We start from the raw sequence: 18,806 nt of genomic DNA on the forward strand, positions 1-18,806 counted from the left end.
TTGCAGGTATGGCCTGAGAAGTGCTGAGAAAAGTGGGATCATAACTTCTTCATCTCTGCTGGTTATGCTTTTGTTGATGCAACCCAGCAACCTGTTTCCTCTCTTTGCTCAGAAGCAACTGTCCACACAGACTGAGACTGTTCTCCTCAGGACCCCCAGTCCCTTACCCCAAACTTAGCCCCCAGTCGTGTAAATCCCAGACTATGCTGCAGTTCTGGATTATGATTTCCCAGGTTGAACAACAGCAACTTGCTCTTGATGAACTTCATAAGGATCTTATTAGCCCACTTTTCCAGCCTGTTTAGGTCTTCCTGCAGGGTGAATTTCCTTCCCAAAATGTCCACTTCCCCACTCATTTTGGTATCACCAGCAAACTTTTATCAGGGTTTGCCAGGATCCCACCATGGATCACTTATGAAGAAATCAAACAGTGCTGGGCCCAAAGCTGATCCCTGGGGACCCCACCTGTAACAGGTTGCCAATGTGAAAAGGAGCGAGGCACCACCACGCTCTGAGTGCTGCCTGTCAGCCAGTTCCCCCCACTGCATGGACCACTTCACCAGTCTGTGGCACACCAGTTGTTTTGGGAGGAGGCTTTGACAAAGCATATCAAAACCCTTGGAGAAATCCAGGTAGGCAACAGTGTGCTCCATATTTGATTAAGGCCATTTTAAAGAAATGAGAAACAAAAATGCAGGAATTCATTTTTCTCTACAAAAACTTTCTGAAACTAAAAAACTGCAACAAAGTTCAGTTAAATATCTAATATAAATCAAAACTTTCAACACAGATTACATTCTATTAAATTATCTTCCCTCTGCCTTTAACAACTTCAAAACATCTCCAAAGCACAAAGTTTATTAACTCACCTAACTCTGTGGCATGGACAGACAGATCTATTTCTATTTAAAGTGACAAAATCTGTCAGGAAAGTTACTTTGTTTCAGAACACAGAAGTTTTCCAGTGTAAGGAAGCCAAATTATTTCATAAAAACTCAAGGTAACTACTTTGCTAGCTCAAAATCTCTGTACCAGAATGCTTCTGGCTCAATACAGTCAGTAATTTTTAAGTTGCAAATGTAAAAGAATACGTCACAAAAACAGAATAGAGAGATTCTGGAGCACTAGAAGAACAGGCTGTTACTTGGTCCTTATTAAAATACACACTAAGAGAGATGTTATCCTAAGAGCATGCTGAACAGCAGCATTACACTTGTGTTCCAGACTTAAGTAGCTAAAGCCAGAAAATATTCAACCTTAAATAAGGAAAAAAAGCCATTGCAACAGGAAAATTAGTTTCTCCTCCACTACAATAGCTTTACTATCAAAGTAATATTCTGCAGGTATTCCTGGAACTTCATGTGATACAGTGTTCACTACATTACTTAACATCTGTCCCTAAGAAAGACATTGGATTATGCAATTTAATTATTTCCTTCTCTAAAGAAAACTGATCTAGACTATGAATCAAGAAGTTCTCTGAAGCTTGTTCTGTGGAAATGTCTGATCAATATGTAAAGATTCAGGTATGTAAAGGTTGTAAAAAGGCTGATCAGGATGATACTTTTTCTTGTAATATAAATTCAGTTATGAACAAAATCTAGCACAATTTAGTTTGAACATGGTTGAGAGTGGCTTGTTTTGTTTTAAAATGGAAAAACATTAATCAGCTTTAAAAAGTACAAATGCCATGCCCTTGAAAATTATTTCCACTCACCATTACATCATTAGACATTGTTTTTACTAACACCATGATAAAGAGCAGGGTAAAAACCAGATTAAAGGTGGGCAGGATCTCCTTCTGAGGTGCCTCAACATTTTACACAGAGGGAGTTGGCTTTTAGCATGAGAACGGGGATAACTTCCAAGGCATCGTACCTTATAGCTCTCCATGATATTTAGGCTAATCCTCAAAAGCATATGGACAGCTTACTAACCTAAGTCAACTTCTCCTCTTCATCATTTTTCAAAGACATTTCTGTTAACTACACAATTCTAGAAAACACACAACTGTTACAACCTTGGAAATCACAACCTTGTACACTTCTTAAATGAGCTGCCTTCTGTCCATCCCTAGACTGCAATGAGTTGGACAGAACACACTTTCTCTAAGAACTTCCTAACTGAAGAGTGGTTGAAAACTGGCTTTTGGACTAGAAAAGTGAATCTCAAGTCAGTGGAGGAGAGACCTCCAGGTGAAAATACAAAAAACACCAGTTGTGCTTTAAAGATGACAGGCTGACAATATTTCTATTTGCTGCATCTCTCACAGGAAAGTAACCTGAAGTTTGGAAAAAACAGCAACTCTGAAATGTCATGTGAACTTAAATACTGCTATTTGAAAGTTAATAGTAAGTGTAGCCTGATTCCCAGAATGCCTGTTCAATTTTCAGCAGGCTTCATTGCAAGTGTGTAGCTAATGTCAGGCAGTAATCTGAGGACAGAACCAGGAAATGCACCTCTTTCACACAAGGCTCTCTTCTCAAACTCTGACAATGGCAACTTTATAATATCTATTATACCTTCAAGTTAAATGAATTTGCAATCTAAATCACTTAAGTTAACACCTGAGTTAAACCTTTTATGTCATCCTCAACAGTACAGTAACTCTCACAAAATTATCTATTAGTATTTGCCCACATCCACCTTGACTTTTAGGTAGTTTTTCTGATGGATAATCTTGCAGAAGTCTAGAATACACATCTGCATGCAGAATCACACAGTCACTGGGTTGGAAGCGACCTTCAATCTCATTGAGTACAACTCAGCCCTAACTGCAACTACAACCTCAACTGCAACTACAATTCCATTCTCCCAAGATCCTACTGCTTTTTCCTATTACTAACCTCTGGAAAGGTAATCTGCTTTCTTCCTTTTCTTCATTTAAACTGTAACATTGTTTACCAAAATTTTGTCTTTACCACCTATCTGATTACTTCAGCATAGGCTTTGTTATATATATATGCTACAAAACAATATACTTTAATGATATTTCTTGGTCTCAGTCTTAGGAGTTTTAAAAAGGTCAAAGTAACTTTTTCTTCCACTGTGAACAGTTCTTCAGTGAGGCATTGTAGAACTGGACATTACATCTAGAAATTATTATGTCTCCCATTTCTTATTTTAGAGTCTCACAATAAATGTAAAATGTCTTTTACACTGTACAGAAAAGACATGAATAGATATTCGGCAAAGACTAAACTACATGATCTTATTAAATACCTGTAACTCTTATATCAGCTCAGTAACACAGAATGAATTAATGAGGACTTCCAGAAAAAATATGTCTTTGTAGAATTCAAAACTTTCTGTAGGTACCATGTGTCCGGAAAAAACAAACGCTGTGATCAACTAACCATGTCTTCCCTGATAAGTGTGTATTCCCCTTCCACCATCATCTGTAGTTACACCAAAGTCACAAATGGTTTCCACATCCCTGCTACACAAACAAAGGAGTCCAGTGAGAAGCCACTGAAGTTCTTCAGTCTACTGGCAAACTACAATATTCATAACAGTACCAGGTCTCTCAACCATCTTTTACCACTGTGGGATAAGGACATAGCAGTTCCTTGCTGCAGGGAAGATTCTTAGGTCTTCACTTCCCTTCTTAAGTTATAGGCCCCAGCTCTGCTGAAGCCATTAACTTCTGTTGAACAGAAGAAACCAAACAGTAAAAAAATGGTCAGTGGAGGTCTTTTGTGGTATCTGAATTAAGGCATCTGACTTGAACGTATTACTTGGTTATTCTAGGTATATGTATTCAACTGCTAAAACTCAACAAATTTGACCACCGTAAATACCTGCAAAGTAACCTATGCTTAACCCCTACATAGTAAGAAGCTGCCATATTTACACGGCTTTAATTTGCCTTCTACAGAGAGCAGTGCTCTGACTAGAATGCTTACACAACATCTAGATGTGAAAACTTGTATCTACCTGACACAATTCAGTAGATGGGACTTAAAACCATTGCACAAAAACTTTTCCTTAACCTCTTTATGTAACACATTTGACTGTTTGATCTATTAGCACCCCCTTTTGGTCAGCTGTTGGAGATGTGGTAAAAAACCCCAGGTATCACCAAACAGGTAATCAGATCATAATGTATAGGTAAAACAAAGTCTTGAAGAAAGTCCCATGTACCACATGAGAAATAGACAGTCATCAAGAAATAAGTCTAAAGGACATTTTAAGTATTTTGACACTGAAAGACCAGGGCATCAGTGGATGTGAATATACGTATATGCAGAAGCCATGATGAACAATGCAATAGATTGAGTATTTTTAATTTTTAGAAAACCAACCTTTTAAATATTATTGCATTTAATATTATTGCATTTCTAATAATATAAGTTTCAGAATGTACAGCCCCCATAAAAACATTAAATTCTGAAAAAAAAGAACAAAAAGAAACACCACCAGCTAACAACTTCCACAGCACCCAACCTAGTCATACACTGTGATTAAACAGATTAAATACAAATCAGTATGAAGTTCTAGCACATAAAATACAGGAAATAATGATACAATGTTAAATACAATACAGATCACACTATTCAATATATTTTTTTTAGCCCCAACATAATGCATTTTTATAAAGGCAGCTTGCAAAGCTAAACTTGTGAGAGATTAATTTAAACATAGTGGGATAATATTTCCTTGGTATTAAAGTCACTACTGTAGTTGAAGTGATAATGACTTAACAGAGTCAATGGTATTTTATTTTTACTCGGTTTCACTTACTAGTCTTACTACTTTCCAACAGAAGTAAAATATGGAACATAGTGCCAAACACTGCCTATGGCGACATGTAGTTTTTTTTTTGTAGTATGAACTGCAGGATGAACTTTCATGTTGGGAGGAAAACAAAGTTCCTCATTAATAAATAATATTTTCATACTCTGATGAAGTTGGCTGATCATACTTTTTCCTTTGCCTACAAAATGATGCTAAACAGAGTAAATTATGTTTCTAAATAGATGAATGCAGTATTAATTTATCTAAACTACTGAAATTTTGGTAGTAAATTGCTGAAATTATATAAATTGAAATATAAATAAACAGACACTGCTTTTACTTGCTAATAAGTTTATATGCAATAAATTCTTTTTTTCTAGTTGCGTGTTTGGAAAACAGGGCAAGAACTGACTATGCTTTCCTGTCAGGCAAAACTTACAAAAAGAAGCAATGGTTATATAAATGTACTAAATTAACATGGAAATAAGCATTTGACTTGTGGTTTGGAACTTTGAAGCTAAATATTAAGTTAACCTGTTTTAACAAATACTAACCTAGAGGCCTGTCAGTCTCACTTCAGTGCCTGGTAAAGTTCTGGAGAAGACCATTCTGAGAATTACTGAAAAACACCTGAAGGACAGTCACAGCCAGCACAGCTTCATGAAGGAACAGTTCTGCTTGACAATTTCCTTTTATGACAAGGTAACACACCTAGCTGCTCAAGAGAAGCCAGCTGATGTGATCTTTCTGGATTTCAACAAAGCTTTCAATAGTGTCCCTCATAGGATCCTTCTGGACAAAATGTCCAGCTCACAGCTAGACAAACACATCATGGGATGGGTGAGAGCTGGCTCATGGGTTGGGCACAAAGGGTTACAGTGAATGGGGTGGTATCAGACTGGGGACCTGTCACTAGGGGGGTTCCACAGAACTTCATCTTAGGCCCTAAAACTTTCAACATCTTCATTAACAACCTGGATGCAGGACTGGAAGGGATACCAAGTAAATTTGACAATGATACTAAATTGGGAGGAGCTGTTAAAGGCAGAGAAGCTGCACAGAGGGATCTTGACAATCAGAAGAACTGACAATCACAAACCAGATTAAATTTAACATGGGCAAGTCCTGGATTCTCTGCACCTGGGATGGGGCAGCCCTGGGTGTACAGACAGACAGGGGGATGAGAGGCTGCACAGCAGTGCCATGGAAAGGGCCCTGGGGCTCTGGTCCATGGCAAGTTGAACATGAGCCAGCAGTGCCCTGGCAGCCAGGAGGGCCAAGCGTGTCCTGGGGGCATCAGGGACAGCATCACCAGCCAGGCAAGGGAGGGGATTGTCCTGCTCTGCTCTGCACTGGGGCAGCCTCACCTCCAGTGCTGGGGGCACTTTTGGGAACCCCCATATAAGAAGGTCATAAAGCTATTAGAGAATGCCCACAGGAGGCCGAAGGAGCTGTTGAAGGGTCTTGAAGGGAAGCTACATGAGAAGCAGCTTGGTCTGTTCAGCCTGAGGGAGAATGAAGAGACCACATTGCAGTCTGCAACTTCCTTGTGAGAGGACATAGAGGGAAGGCACTGATCTCTTCACTGTGGTGACAGTACTTGAGGGAACAACATGAAGCTGTGTCAGGGAAGGTTTAGGTTGGATATCAGGAAAAGGTTCCTCAAACAGAGGAGTGCTGGGCACTGCCACGGAAGTGGTCAAAGCACCAAGCGAGACAGAGCTCAAGAGGTGTTTGGACAAGGCACTCAGGCACGTGGGTGTGACCCCTCCTGTACAGGGCCAGGAGCTGGACTCACTGATACTTGTGGATCCTTTCCAACCCAGAATACTCTATAATTCTTTGAAATTAGCTACATTTTCAAGTAGTGAATACATCATCACATAGAAAATAATAAAATTTTAGTTATTTTAGATTCTACTTTAATTATCCCACAGGTGAGAAAATGATGTTGACCTGCTATATTCAAACATGTATCAGCTGAAGAACCACTGACAATGTAAAGAAATGCTCCTTCCAGAACTACCACAGGACCAGAGCACTATATCCACCCCTGCAGCCTAGTGGATTATTCAGGACACAAGTCAGTTCTGCAAAGACATGAACTGCCCACCACCAGTTTTCTTCATTTAATCAGATTTCTTGCAGTCAAGACATAATAAAGAAGGTAACCTCTGACCTAGTACCATGCCTGCACTTTCCTTGACTCAAACAGAGCCCATTTGAGCAGCCAGCTAACTGAGGTGACATGACTGGGTGCACAACAAAGACCAGTCCTTCAGAAGGCTCCACATGAGGCAGACAGTATGTCCAGGCTGGCTCAGCCACTCCTCTGCCACTCCTGCAGAGCTGGTGTTTTTTGAGATTTTGAGTATAAGCTTATGCATAATGCAAACAGCTTGAGCTGAGGAAAAGTTCAGCCAAAAATCCACAGAGCTAGCCTGAAGGTTCAAGTCAGCGCGCTCACAAGCAACAGCTGCACATCCTGAAACAGTTCTCTGCAAGTCTCAGGCTGGTATCAAAACATTTCTTGAAGTGCTTAGATACAAACTGAGTCATTACTTGCAACTAAACTTCTAAAAAATGTCATGTCAGTGCTCCTTGACCCTCACATGCACATGACTCAGAGCACACTAGTGGTCTCTGACAGATTACAGAAAATAGATTAGAACACTTTTGAGAGAGGGGCTTAACATGTTAAAAACAAAATTACTCAAAATTATTTAAACATTTTTGGTTTAGAAATAAAAGAACTCATTATGAAAGGAGATCAGGTACACTACATTTAGAGCAATATAATACCTAATTTGTAAGATGTCCAACAGCTATCAGGTCACGGGAACTCTGAATTACTGCCACCCATACAGTTGCTAATAAAGCATTTCATTACACACTACTCTCCAAACTGGAACACCTAATCTTAGGAATTAACCTCAGTTCACAATCTGAAAGCAGCAGGCTGCTGAGAACCAGAAACTTCTTACAGGCAAGTTATTTGGAAGACATATAATACTAGAAATGTTGCACAGCCCATAACAACTATCAACTAAATTACATTCTCTAGTTAGAAAGCCTAATAAAGTTAAAAAAGAAGAGAGAAAAGTTGTGTGGGGTGTAAAGATAAAATACCCAGGTGACACATTTGCTTTCTTTGTGCTTTCTAAATGTCAAACTCCCCACACACATATTCAGGCATTCATAGAACTTGACAAAACTAAAAACTGTGCTCTCTTTATAGAAGGAACAACAGAAGTCAAAGGGTTTCATTTCAAAACTGTGCGGAATGAAACTAATGTCCCACATCCCACCTCTGTCTGATTTTGTGCATTTTGAAAAAGAGCCTTTGAAACATGTTAACATTAAACAGAAAAAGAGTAAAGATTCCTCTGTGTTTGCAAACTGGTTTAAGGCATAGCATGGTCCTGTATTTCACCCCTATCCACTCCTATTGATTTAGCCCTTCAATCTGACTGCATTTACTAGCTAAATTAATTCTTATTCTAATAATCCAAGGCCTGTAAAACACAGCATATATATTGAGATATATATATATATGTGTATGCATATCTATGTGTATATATACATATATACATATATAAAAGGCAACTTCTTTCTTATTTAATGTTCTCAAACACTTGAACCCTAAACTACAACACAAAAAGGAATTCTTTTAAATGTTACTGGAAAACTACATCTTGGTTTATAATGGTTCGTGAAAGTCAAATAAGCTATTTGGCAAGTAAGCCTTAGCTGTTGGGCAGCTATGACAAACTGTATTTAAGAGCTATATATTAATGTTTGTAGTACAAGCCAGTTAGAGAGCCAGTACAAGCCAGTTACAAATGGAACATGACCTACAGGTTTCTTTTCAAAACTGTGTGCTCTTAGGAGTTGTTCTAGATGAGAATGGGATAATCTAGGTAACATTATTCTGCATTATTTAATTTCACACTAGCTTTGTGAACTTCACCTTGTCTCAGCTACCTTTCTCTTTAATTTCCTTTCTGACACTAAGCCTTTGTCCTCAATTCCCCTTTGAACTGTTGCCATTCCTCAGCTATCATGTACCTTAGCTACACTCCAAGTCACACACCTCAGTCACACCACTTGATCTGTCAGCCCACATGGTTCTTATACAGCTCTGAGGAGAAAAATCTCCATGATACTTCAATAAATTTTTGACTACCGAGTTATACTCAGAGAAGATACACCAATGGTGCCACCTTATTTGTAAGAACATAGTCTGAGTTTTTAAGTGCTCTAACACCGACAGTCTGAAGACAAACTCTCTCAGACCACACATCAGGACACTAAGGGCAGCAGCAGGTCTTAATGGCCATGACCAGCCTCATACAGGGCCTCCATGAACATCCTCTGCCTGTGGCCCTAGAGTTCCATTTAAAAGCTCAACTTTGGGTCTTCAGCCCTTGCTGAAGTGGTATCATTAGGTGCACCCACCTCCAGCCCTGGTTCTGGCTCTTGCCCTGCTCAGTAAGGGCACTGTCCCTGCTGGGGTCACCCTCACTTCCCAGCTTGCCTTACCTTCTGCAGTAGACAGCTTTTGATGCTCCTTGACACTTTGCTTGTCATTAATTCCTATCAAATAAAATACAATACTTGTTTTTTTTCCAGTCTACGCAATTAATCTGCACTTGGTTTTCAGCCTCATATTGCAACCAAATCAAAGAACTTAATTTTTATGTAGACTCTCTATAATGACTGATTTTAAATCTTACCTTGTTTTAAAATGATACTAACCACACAAACTTTTAGTTGTGGGTACTGCCTTCTACAATATACATCTGAGATGAAAACAAATGGCTGGCTGCAGTGTAAGCAACCTATGTGTTTCCCACAGGAGTTTTGAAAAAAAAAATTATCACATCAAAACTATAACTCCTATTCTACACACAAGTGCAAGCAACAATGGCACTAGCTAGGGAAAAAAAACTTCCTTTCTTTTGCATACAGCATCAGCATCTGCAGTCTTGGAACAATTATTCTTTAAATCGATGGACAAATTACTGTGCACTTCAAGAAAAATATAATGAAAATACCAAGCTACATAAAAGAAAGATTGAATGCCCTGTTTTTCCATAATTATCTGATTTAATTTTATTTTCACCTGTCATTATTTATTAATGTAAACACACTTCAGAAGCATTTTTGAGAACTCACCTTTGAGAATAAAAATAACCTCATCAGCTACCCTATTTGTGTGTTCACTTGTGCATCAATCCTCATACACTGATCCCCTCCTCCTCCACTAGTACTATTCTTTCTTACTTTTCATATTCTTACTATCTAATCAGCTGTTAGCTCTCTCTCTAAAAGGAGACTGCAAGTATTGATATTACTCACGCTTTTATAAAGCCTTAAGGTAACACTGATGCTTTTGAAGCAAACCTCATTCTTGAATTTCAGTTCAAATAACATGCAGATTATTTGTCTCTTTCTCTGGTAGGCATCAACACTGGCATATGAAAATATACCACTCTTACAGAATTTTCCTTCCAATAACTTACCACAGCAGATGCAAATACTCCTTGAATATGTGACAGAACGGTCAAAGCTACTGCATGAAGAGCTTTCTGCCTTTTTCCTTCATTTGAAATGCAGCAAAAAGATGATACATTGTAACTTCTGAAAATTCAATATCCATAAAAATCTTAGCTTAAAACTACTGAAATCTATAAAAAATATGAAGAACTGAACAGCTCTCATCTGCAACAGAAGTTTAGTTTGGACTTCAATATAAATAGCATCACTAACACTTAGCGGATTACTTCATTAACATTTAGCAGAAGATTACTTCAATAGACTGATCATAAATGACAATGCCAGAGGTGTTCATATATAAAATAAACATTCATAAAAGGTCTAAAAATATTTGCATCAAATACATAAAGTGTGACTTTAAAAAAGGGAACAGGACTTGTTTATGAACTCTTTCATGTTAAGACCCCAGTAATAAGCAGCTGCAAGAACTGTTTGCCCACACACATTCTGGAGCTGCCTACAGACTCTCTTGTTGAGTCAAAAGTTACTTAACTTCTTCAAAATTTGTCATGGGTCAAAGGGAGATTCAGACAGAAACTACTGCAGCCAGAAAGAGCTAAGTAAATAGTACCTAAACATACTATTACACTGCCAGGAGAGAACAACTGCCCTTTGACACTCAGACAAAAATAATACCATTAATTTCTTAGGAAATATGAAAATAAACATTTTAAAGAAGATAATGTGAACTCTTCAGCTTACCTCCTGCTAGTTTAGAGATTTCTTTTTTTAGAAACAAAAAAGGATGCGATCTTAAGATACTTCAGAGGTATATTTTCTAACACGGTCAGAATCAAATGCTTACAAAAGAATTTTAAAAACGTAGCAAAATCCACTGTACTATCATAAGAATGAAAACCTATACATGGGTAAAACATATAAAACATTTAGCTATTAAGGATCATACAAATTTACTGAAATTATTAGTATAAAATAGGAGTTGTTAAACTTGGGGTTTTTTTAAAACTAGTTGTGTGTAGGTTCACGCTTCCCTGCTAATTATAAAACTCTCAGCATTTCGTCTCCTAAAACAGTCAATTACATCTAAGATGGACAATAATAAGGTCAATTGAGTTAAAATGCTCAAACCTATAGTAAGGCAAAATCAAGGCAATTTTTAAAATCCAAATAGCCGTATTTTTCCACTGTGAGTAAAATCTGTTAAACATGTTATATTAAGCCTGCATCAATAAAGCAAATTTTATTATTTTGGTAACACAGATTTGAAACACTGTCCATTGACAGTTGGCATAATTATTCCCTTTCCCCATGTATCCATCTGGTATTTCATAATCTTACTACTGACTAATTTATTTGACAAAAAATGTGGTTCAACTTAGTGCAACAAGTTCTACAATTACATTTCTCAGACTCTGAGATATCAAATATTTGGTATTAGGATATACCAACATGAAGGTCTTTTCTGTAAGAATGTTTGAGGGATTTTCTTGAAAATAAAGGGTCATTTTTCAAATATAGTGTTAGATTCTATTTTAAATTGTCTAGTCCCTGAAGGAAAGTATTATGTCCTTCTGTTTTAAGATACCATTGCCAACAAATTTCACCTCGACCCTACAAAGCTTTTTTGAGGGTTTGTTTGTTTGTTGTTTTGGTGCAGTTTTGAGGGTTAAATTCTATCCCTATTCCACTTCAAATATTCTAAGTAGAGAGAAGATTATTAGGTTCTCAAATCAGTAAATTTTTGAAAAAAGTTGTTATCACATGTAACAACACTTTTTCAAAAGTATGCCAGACTTTATGTAAACAAGTTACAGTTCTGATCCCACAATGGTTAGTTGCCACAAAAGTGATTAGAAGAGCATTCAGTTGTTTTAGTGGAGAAGGAAGTACATTGCTTATTTACTAGTTAGCTTTCAACAAAATATACCTTACACATCTGTCTGCTTGTCTCTGTTTAATGTTTACTTTCTGAAAAATGCAATTTCTCCCCTCTGGGTTTCCAATTCCAACACTGAAGGAACTGAATGTAAATAAAATAAGTCACCCAAGTCATATGATCAATAAGAAAGAACAATCTAAGAAGCCTTATCAGGAATATTTTGCTGTCATGATGCAATTTCTACTTAGTCCTCCATAAGCACATCAGAAAAACAGCCATTTCCAGAACAACACATCTCCTCCTTGCCCCCTTCTCAAACTTTGCCTCTCCCAAACTTTTTTTCTTATCTGCCCCTCTTACTTGCACATCTTCCTAACTATCCTCTTTCTCCTCTAGATGAATTCTAAAAATATGCAAACTTTCACAAACATTACAGGAATCCCATACACTTTAAGAACTCAAATGAGATGAATCTGAGCTCACCACTAAACTACACAATACATGGTATTTTTCACTTTTTCACTGTGATGGAATTGTTCACATTGACAGCACCATTCTACTGCTCCCATGCTTCATTAAATCCAACATCTTCATTACTCCATGGGGGCCTTCCAAAGCTTACTCTTTCCACTCCAAAAGAATCAAGGAGCACTCCTATACCCTACTTCCAATAAAGCCAAACAGAGAAGGCAAAAAAAGGAAATCTAAGACACCCTTCTGGTTCACCATAACTACTTTGATATTTTCATAACGGTGCATACCCATGAACACAACAGACTCGAGTAAATTATCCTGTTGCAACTACTCAAGTAGTTGCATCAGCTGCTGATAGATTAGCAGCTTTGAGATACTACCTAAAATACTGCAAAGGGACTGAAGTCATCCTCCTTACCAGAAATTTCCCCCTCTCTTCATCAAAGCATGCAAAATGGTTGTGGAAAGAGGGTTGTCCTTCACAAGAGCCAGACACGAGCCATTGTCAAAGGACCTGTGACTATAACAAATAACCACTGATATAGCTTTCAGTCACAGTGAACAGGCAAGACTCGGCTCCTACACCCTCTCTTAACCACACAATCACTACTTGAACAGTGTGGATAAGAGTGAAAAGGAGTAGTTTTTAAAGGAATTATGCACTTCAGACACACGAAATACCTACTCCCAAACTATGGCTTCAGGGTGTCTGCAAGACCAGACAACACTCACTGATGCCTTAGAGTTTTGTTTTTAAACTCATGCTCATTAAGTGTATGAACTATAGTGGATTTCATCTTTTTCTCCCCTTGTCTATGTCTATTTGTCTCTCCATATCTTTCACCTTGAGTCTTCTCTAATGCTCCATGTCATCACACTCTCACAAGCAAAAAAAACTGCTGGAATTTTATTCCAGATTTCAGTTTACTCCAGTGCTATTAAGAGTCTCAGTAAGATACTGAGACTCACTGTACTTGCTCTGATACACATTACAACCAAAATACTTACTTAAGATAAAATTGTAAAATTCTAGCCAAATACATATTTTAAAAGCCAAATACATTTTTTTTCCTGGTAAATAACCAAAATGACACTATCTATAAACACTTCTTATACAGCTAAAGCAAGACTGAAAAAAGACTGCTTTTTCTCCTGGTCTTTAAATTTTATTCCAGGTTCTCTGCGTAGATCATATCAGTCACTGGAAGTAATTTTAACCAAGATAAATGATACAGAACTATGTTTTTTATTAATGAAAACCAAAGCTTCTGATGTGTCTGAGCCTGACAACACCACACATACTTTTATATATTTTGTGGTATAAAGGAAACAGCAGTCATGTATTACAGATGGATGAAATAATAAATAATACAACTTCTGCAACATGCTGCCTATTCCAGACTTGACAGAAACTTCTCACTGGCTAGCACTAACACTGCTGAAATAGTGTTTCTATTAGCCATATTCAGTCAGGACTTTGTACATCTTTAAACGGCTCTCTGCTGGTTTCTACCCAGACCTGGCTCCGCAAAGTCTACCAAGCCATATTTTAACATGTGCTTTGGAATTGACATGCAAGAAAAATGTCAATATTATTTCATTAAAGAAAAAGAACCAAACAATAACACAAAAGAGTAAGCTATTATCTTGCAGAATTATTATTTTTTTTAAAGTCAGTAAGCATTTTCTCTATTTTTCATAGAAGGACAGGATAAAAAATTAAGACAGGAGTTTTTTTCTGTTTTAGAAGTCCTTTATTTTACCACAAAAATGGTTTCTCCCTTATCTTCTTGAGGGGGAAGCCTGCTTATAAAGACGGTAACTCAAAACTGAGATATAAATGGCATCCCAGATTTCCTCAGTTTTTTGAAAATTACTGAATAATAGGCTTTGTACTACCTAAGTGTCCATAATTCTTTACTTTCATAACCTCAGATATCCATTTATGATTGTGTCAGAGACAGAAGACAAGTCTAAGGCCTGCCGTATTTGTCTGCTATGGTATAGGAAGACAGGATAATGTAAAAGACGTCATGATTAGTTGGTAAGACTAACCTTCAGTAATGAAACTATGTATCAGTCACCTGGTGGGATTCATCCTGTCAAAGGGGAATAACACACAATTAAACTGTTGTTGGCATGGAGGTGTGATCATGGGCTGTTACGATCTCATCTCATGCGGTGGCCCTGCGTGAGATGATGCTGGAACTGGCCACTCCTGAGGAGGTGATACAAGGGGTGGTTCTGGGGTGGACGGAGAGGAGGACATGATGCATGCAGTTTTCATCCAGGGGATGTCCTGAAGGTGCACAGTCTGCCTGCCCCCCCTGCCTGAGCGCCACACTCCATCTCCTCCTACTCAGCAGCTTCTCAAACATTCAGGGGTTGGTATGTATTTATGCAAAAGTGACTAACAAAATTGATTTGCTTTGCAATTCCTACTGTGTCCTGAGTTTTTTGTGCATGGGCATCCTCCTGAACCCATAACAATGATGAACCAGAAAAACATTTGCTGTCATACTCAGAGTCTTCACAATAGCATTACAAGAGGAAGGTAACACATTTTGAAAACCACTAAAAAGTGACATGAAAAATTCATTATCATGAAATGCAGAGAGCATGTGGCCATACTATACCTACACACAAAACATTCTTCTACAGCAACAGGAATTAAATCTGACTCAAATATATTGTGACAAAAAGGGCTTCTCAGAAACACTCTGAAGTGTCTTAGAAACAAATATCTGATTCCCAGTTCAGCAGGAATTTGTTTGACGTTTTCTTTTCCAGCTTCAATTGTCTCTATTTCTAATGGAAGGAAACACTGCAATCTTTTAGGTCAAACTAGTGAGAGCATGTTCAACATAATTTCAAGCCATCTGAAAACTTCACAGCATTAAAGGTTCAAAATAGTTTTTAAGCAAAGGAGACACTTTTACTTTCTCAATCATCTAGGGACTCGGTAACCCCTGCTTAAGTGATTTAAAACAAGCACTCAGGACTTCATAAAGATATGAGGAATGTTGCTGCATGTTCTCTTAATTTCAGACTGAACACTTATGTCCATATTGTGGAAAAAGCCAGTACCAGTTTAGAATCATTGGGCAGCTTGGGCATGTGTACATTAAAGTGCCTAAGTATGTCCCAATAAAAGCAGTATTTGTGCTAGATGATGTCATAAAATTTCTAAGAACCAAATATCACTAACAGAAATCAGAACAGAATCTCTCTTGTAACTCTTGGGAAGTGACCACATTATTATTTAATTGAACTTCTGAAAACTGGAGCACTATAAGAAGTTACACATGCAAAAATCTACAGAAAAATGCACTGCAAATAAAGATACATCTTGAATGCTTAAAATTCAATCTTACAGTCCAAACAATAAGCTATATTACTCTCACAACCTAATTTAAGCAAGTAACATGAAACTTGCATTAAGTTTTACCCAACAGCCTAAGTAAACAAAAGTGTAGGGCTGGAGTGATATAAGAGTCATTCAAATGCCCTCACAGTTGACAGTTCCAGAATCCTCTTAGGTCATCTCCTAAGAACACCAATAATTTTTATTGTTAGTAATTGTAACATCTGTATTTACTTAAAGATACACATCTAGCACACTGGTTATAACACACTCTTTCTACAGTTTGACAATGACAGAGATTACTTCACTAAAAAATTAGACAGACAAATACTTCCGAACAAAGAGACTACTTCTACCAAATTGCATCTGTCAAAATACTTTTCTGAAAGGAAACCAGTATTGCAGGATTTATACATCCAATTGCAAGATATGCAGCAAACTACTGGCTTCTCCAAGAAGTAGTCTTTTGGATAGCTGCTGATCACTTCAGCTGGAAAATAAGTTTAAGTGGTCTTTGGTAAATGTTCAGTTCTGTGAGGTCAGGAGATGTGAGACAATAAAGCTAAAAATGGGACTTGTACAATGGCAAATTTTGAGGCATCTATCTGTATACATAAATTTATATAGGTTTCTGATGAAATACAAAGAATTACATGCTCTGCATGAAAGATTATATTGTATGTATCAAAGGAAGACAAACACTTGCATATGAGAAGCAATACAAAGTGAAAAAGAAAGAGATACACTTTTTCCTGTCTACTTCTATCTGATTTATCACCTCACAATGAGCCCTAGGAAGACATTTTGAATTTAAAACATAGAACCCTAAATGCTCTTCTGTAATTATGTATGTTGATTCTCACTCCCAAGTAGGGAGACTACACAGCCTGGTTAAGAATAAAATTTCATAGAAATATTTTTCAAATAAATATATTTTATATAAAACAGTAATTGAGAAAAGATTTAAGTTTCAGTGCCTACCTAACCAGGGAACAATTACTTTGCAAAACTTATGCAATAAATGACAGTCCTAAGCATTCCCTCATACTGCCAAAACGATCTTATTCTGAAGTGTCTTTTCCTCATTCCACGGAAAATTTCTCATTCTAACAACAGGGATTACAAAGCTGTGTACAAAACTTCAGGAGAAACTCATAATGCCCTCCCTCTTCTCCAAGAAACTGCCCACCTATGATCAGGTCACCGTCCTAGAGAATGTGAAGCATAAGTTTCAGTCCCACTCAGGCCACTCTCCTCAACATCCCCCTTACTGAAAACGCTAAGGGACACTAATTCTTCCTCACTCTCTGCGGAAAGCAAAGAATCTAACACAGTGTTTCAAAGAAGAAATACCAACTGAAGTGTACCTACCTCATATCTCCATACGCTTCTCATACCCAGCCCTGCTACATCCTACTATTCTGAAATAATTACTTGAAATGTAGCATGGTAAGACTTTAAAACAAACAAAATTCTTTTTAGCCTGAATTACTTGACTAATGCAATTCACAACATGGGACAGGCAATAGTTCTGTCAACACCAGAGAAGTAGAAGGGCAGAAGAAAACAGCTGAACATGAACAGTAAGTTTCTGGATTAGTGTAGAGGAACTCCTAAATTCATACCCACAGATTTCAAAGCATTTTTAAGAGACTGACAATTAACCTTCAACACCATAAAACAGGTGCCATTTTAGGAGGGAGAAGGCAGCAGTAGGTAATGGGAAAGTCAGAGGATAAAAACGTGCAAAAATAGTAGAGCTATAATTCTTTCTCTGAGTGTATATATAGTTTTCTCTGTGTGTTTCTATAGGCACACACATATTTATATACACATATTTAAAAACCCCAACAGATTAAAAAAAAAATTACTAGAGCAAACCTGTATCTGTTAATATCTAAAGACTTAAGGAGCACAAAGATCAAAATTCCAAAACACAACTAAAGGCAGTGAGCTACATTATTTTTCCTGACTAGACTGGCACAAGCCTTGCGCCTGTGAGATGCACAAAAGTAACAACATGCACGCCTCTTCAACTCGTGGTTGGGTCACGTACTGGACTTCTAACACAGGTCTCTGCATTAAAGAAACAAATAACAAAGTGCCACCTAAGATTATAAAGCCATTTCCAATATTATTTTTAAGAAATTGGCGAAAAAACAGATATATTCATCTTCTAAAAAAGGTAACGATGTTTCGAAATAGAGATGGAAAGGCAACACGATAGAAAAGAATGTACGGGGGTGCAAATCTCGGGGAAGACTGCTGGCGAGGTGACGCTCCCGGTCAGCGAGGCCGCGACGAGCAGAACCCGACCTCCGGGCACCGCAAGGACATCGGGCGGGCGGTCACCGCGAGGCAGACAGCAAGGACGGGCAAGGGCACGCACCGACAGACAGGAATAGGCAAGGACACGCACGGACACACAGGGACGGGCAAGGACACGCACGGACTGACACGGAGGAAGCCTCGGCCCCGCGCCTGCTGGCAGCCTGGCCGCCCCCCACCCGCGTCGGGGCCTACGCGGCACCCCCGACCCAGCTCCCGGGGCGGCCGCGGCGGAGGCCCAGGCCCGGGACGGCCTCCTCGGGCCCTCGCGGGCGCCGGGGTGCGGCGGTGCCCCCCGGGCGGCCGGCGGGGAGCCCGCGGTGCCGTTACCTGGGCGGCGGCGGGCGGACCGCGGCCGCTCCGCTCCTGGCGATGAGGCCCCTCAGCGCCGCTGACATTGAGAGAGACGCCGCCATGATGCTCAACGCAGCCGCTGGGAGACGGCGGCGCCGCAGGGCCAAACCTCCTCCGCTCGGACAGGAAACGCGAAGGCGAGGGCGGAAC

General features: G+C 38.6%; 1 protein-coding gene across 1 annotated transcript in view; it reads right to left on the reverse strand.

The window, feature by feature from the left end:
* NDUFS4 (NADH:ubiquinone oxidoreductase subunit S4) overlaps nucleotides 1–18,795 on the reverse strand; it is a 46,673-nt gene extending 27,878 nt beyond the window's left edge. Inside the window, exon 1 of the mRNA XM_054652600.2 lies at nucleotides 18,633–18,795. Coding sequence (XP_054508575.1) covers nucleotides 18,633–18,718 — 86 coding nt within the window. The 5' untranslated portion in view covers nucleotides 18,719–18,795. The remainder of the gene's footprint in view (nucleotides 1–18,632) is intronic.
* Between the last annotated feature and the right edge of the window lie 11 nt (nucleotides 18,796–18,806).

Source organism: Agelaius phoeniceus, chromosome Z, assembly GCF_051311805.1.
Source record: "Agelaius phoeniceus isolate bAgePho1 chromosome Z, bAgePho1.hap1, whole genome shotgun sequence".
Lineage (NCBI taxonomy): Eukaryota > Metazoa > Chordata > Aves > Passeriformes > Icteridae > Agelaius > Agelaius phoeniceus.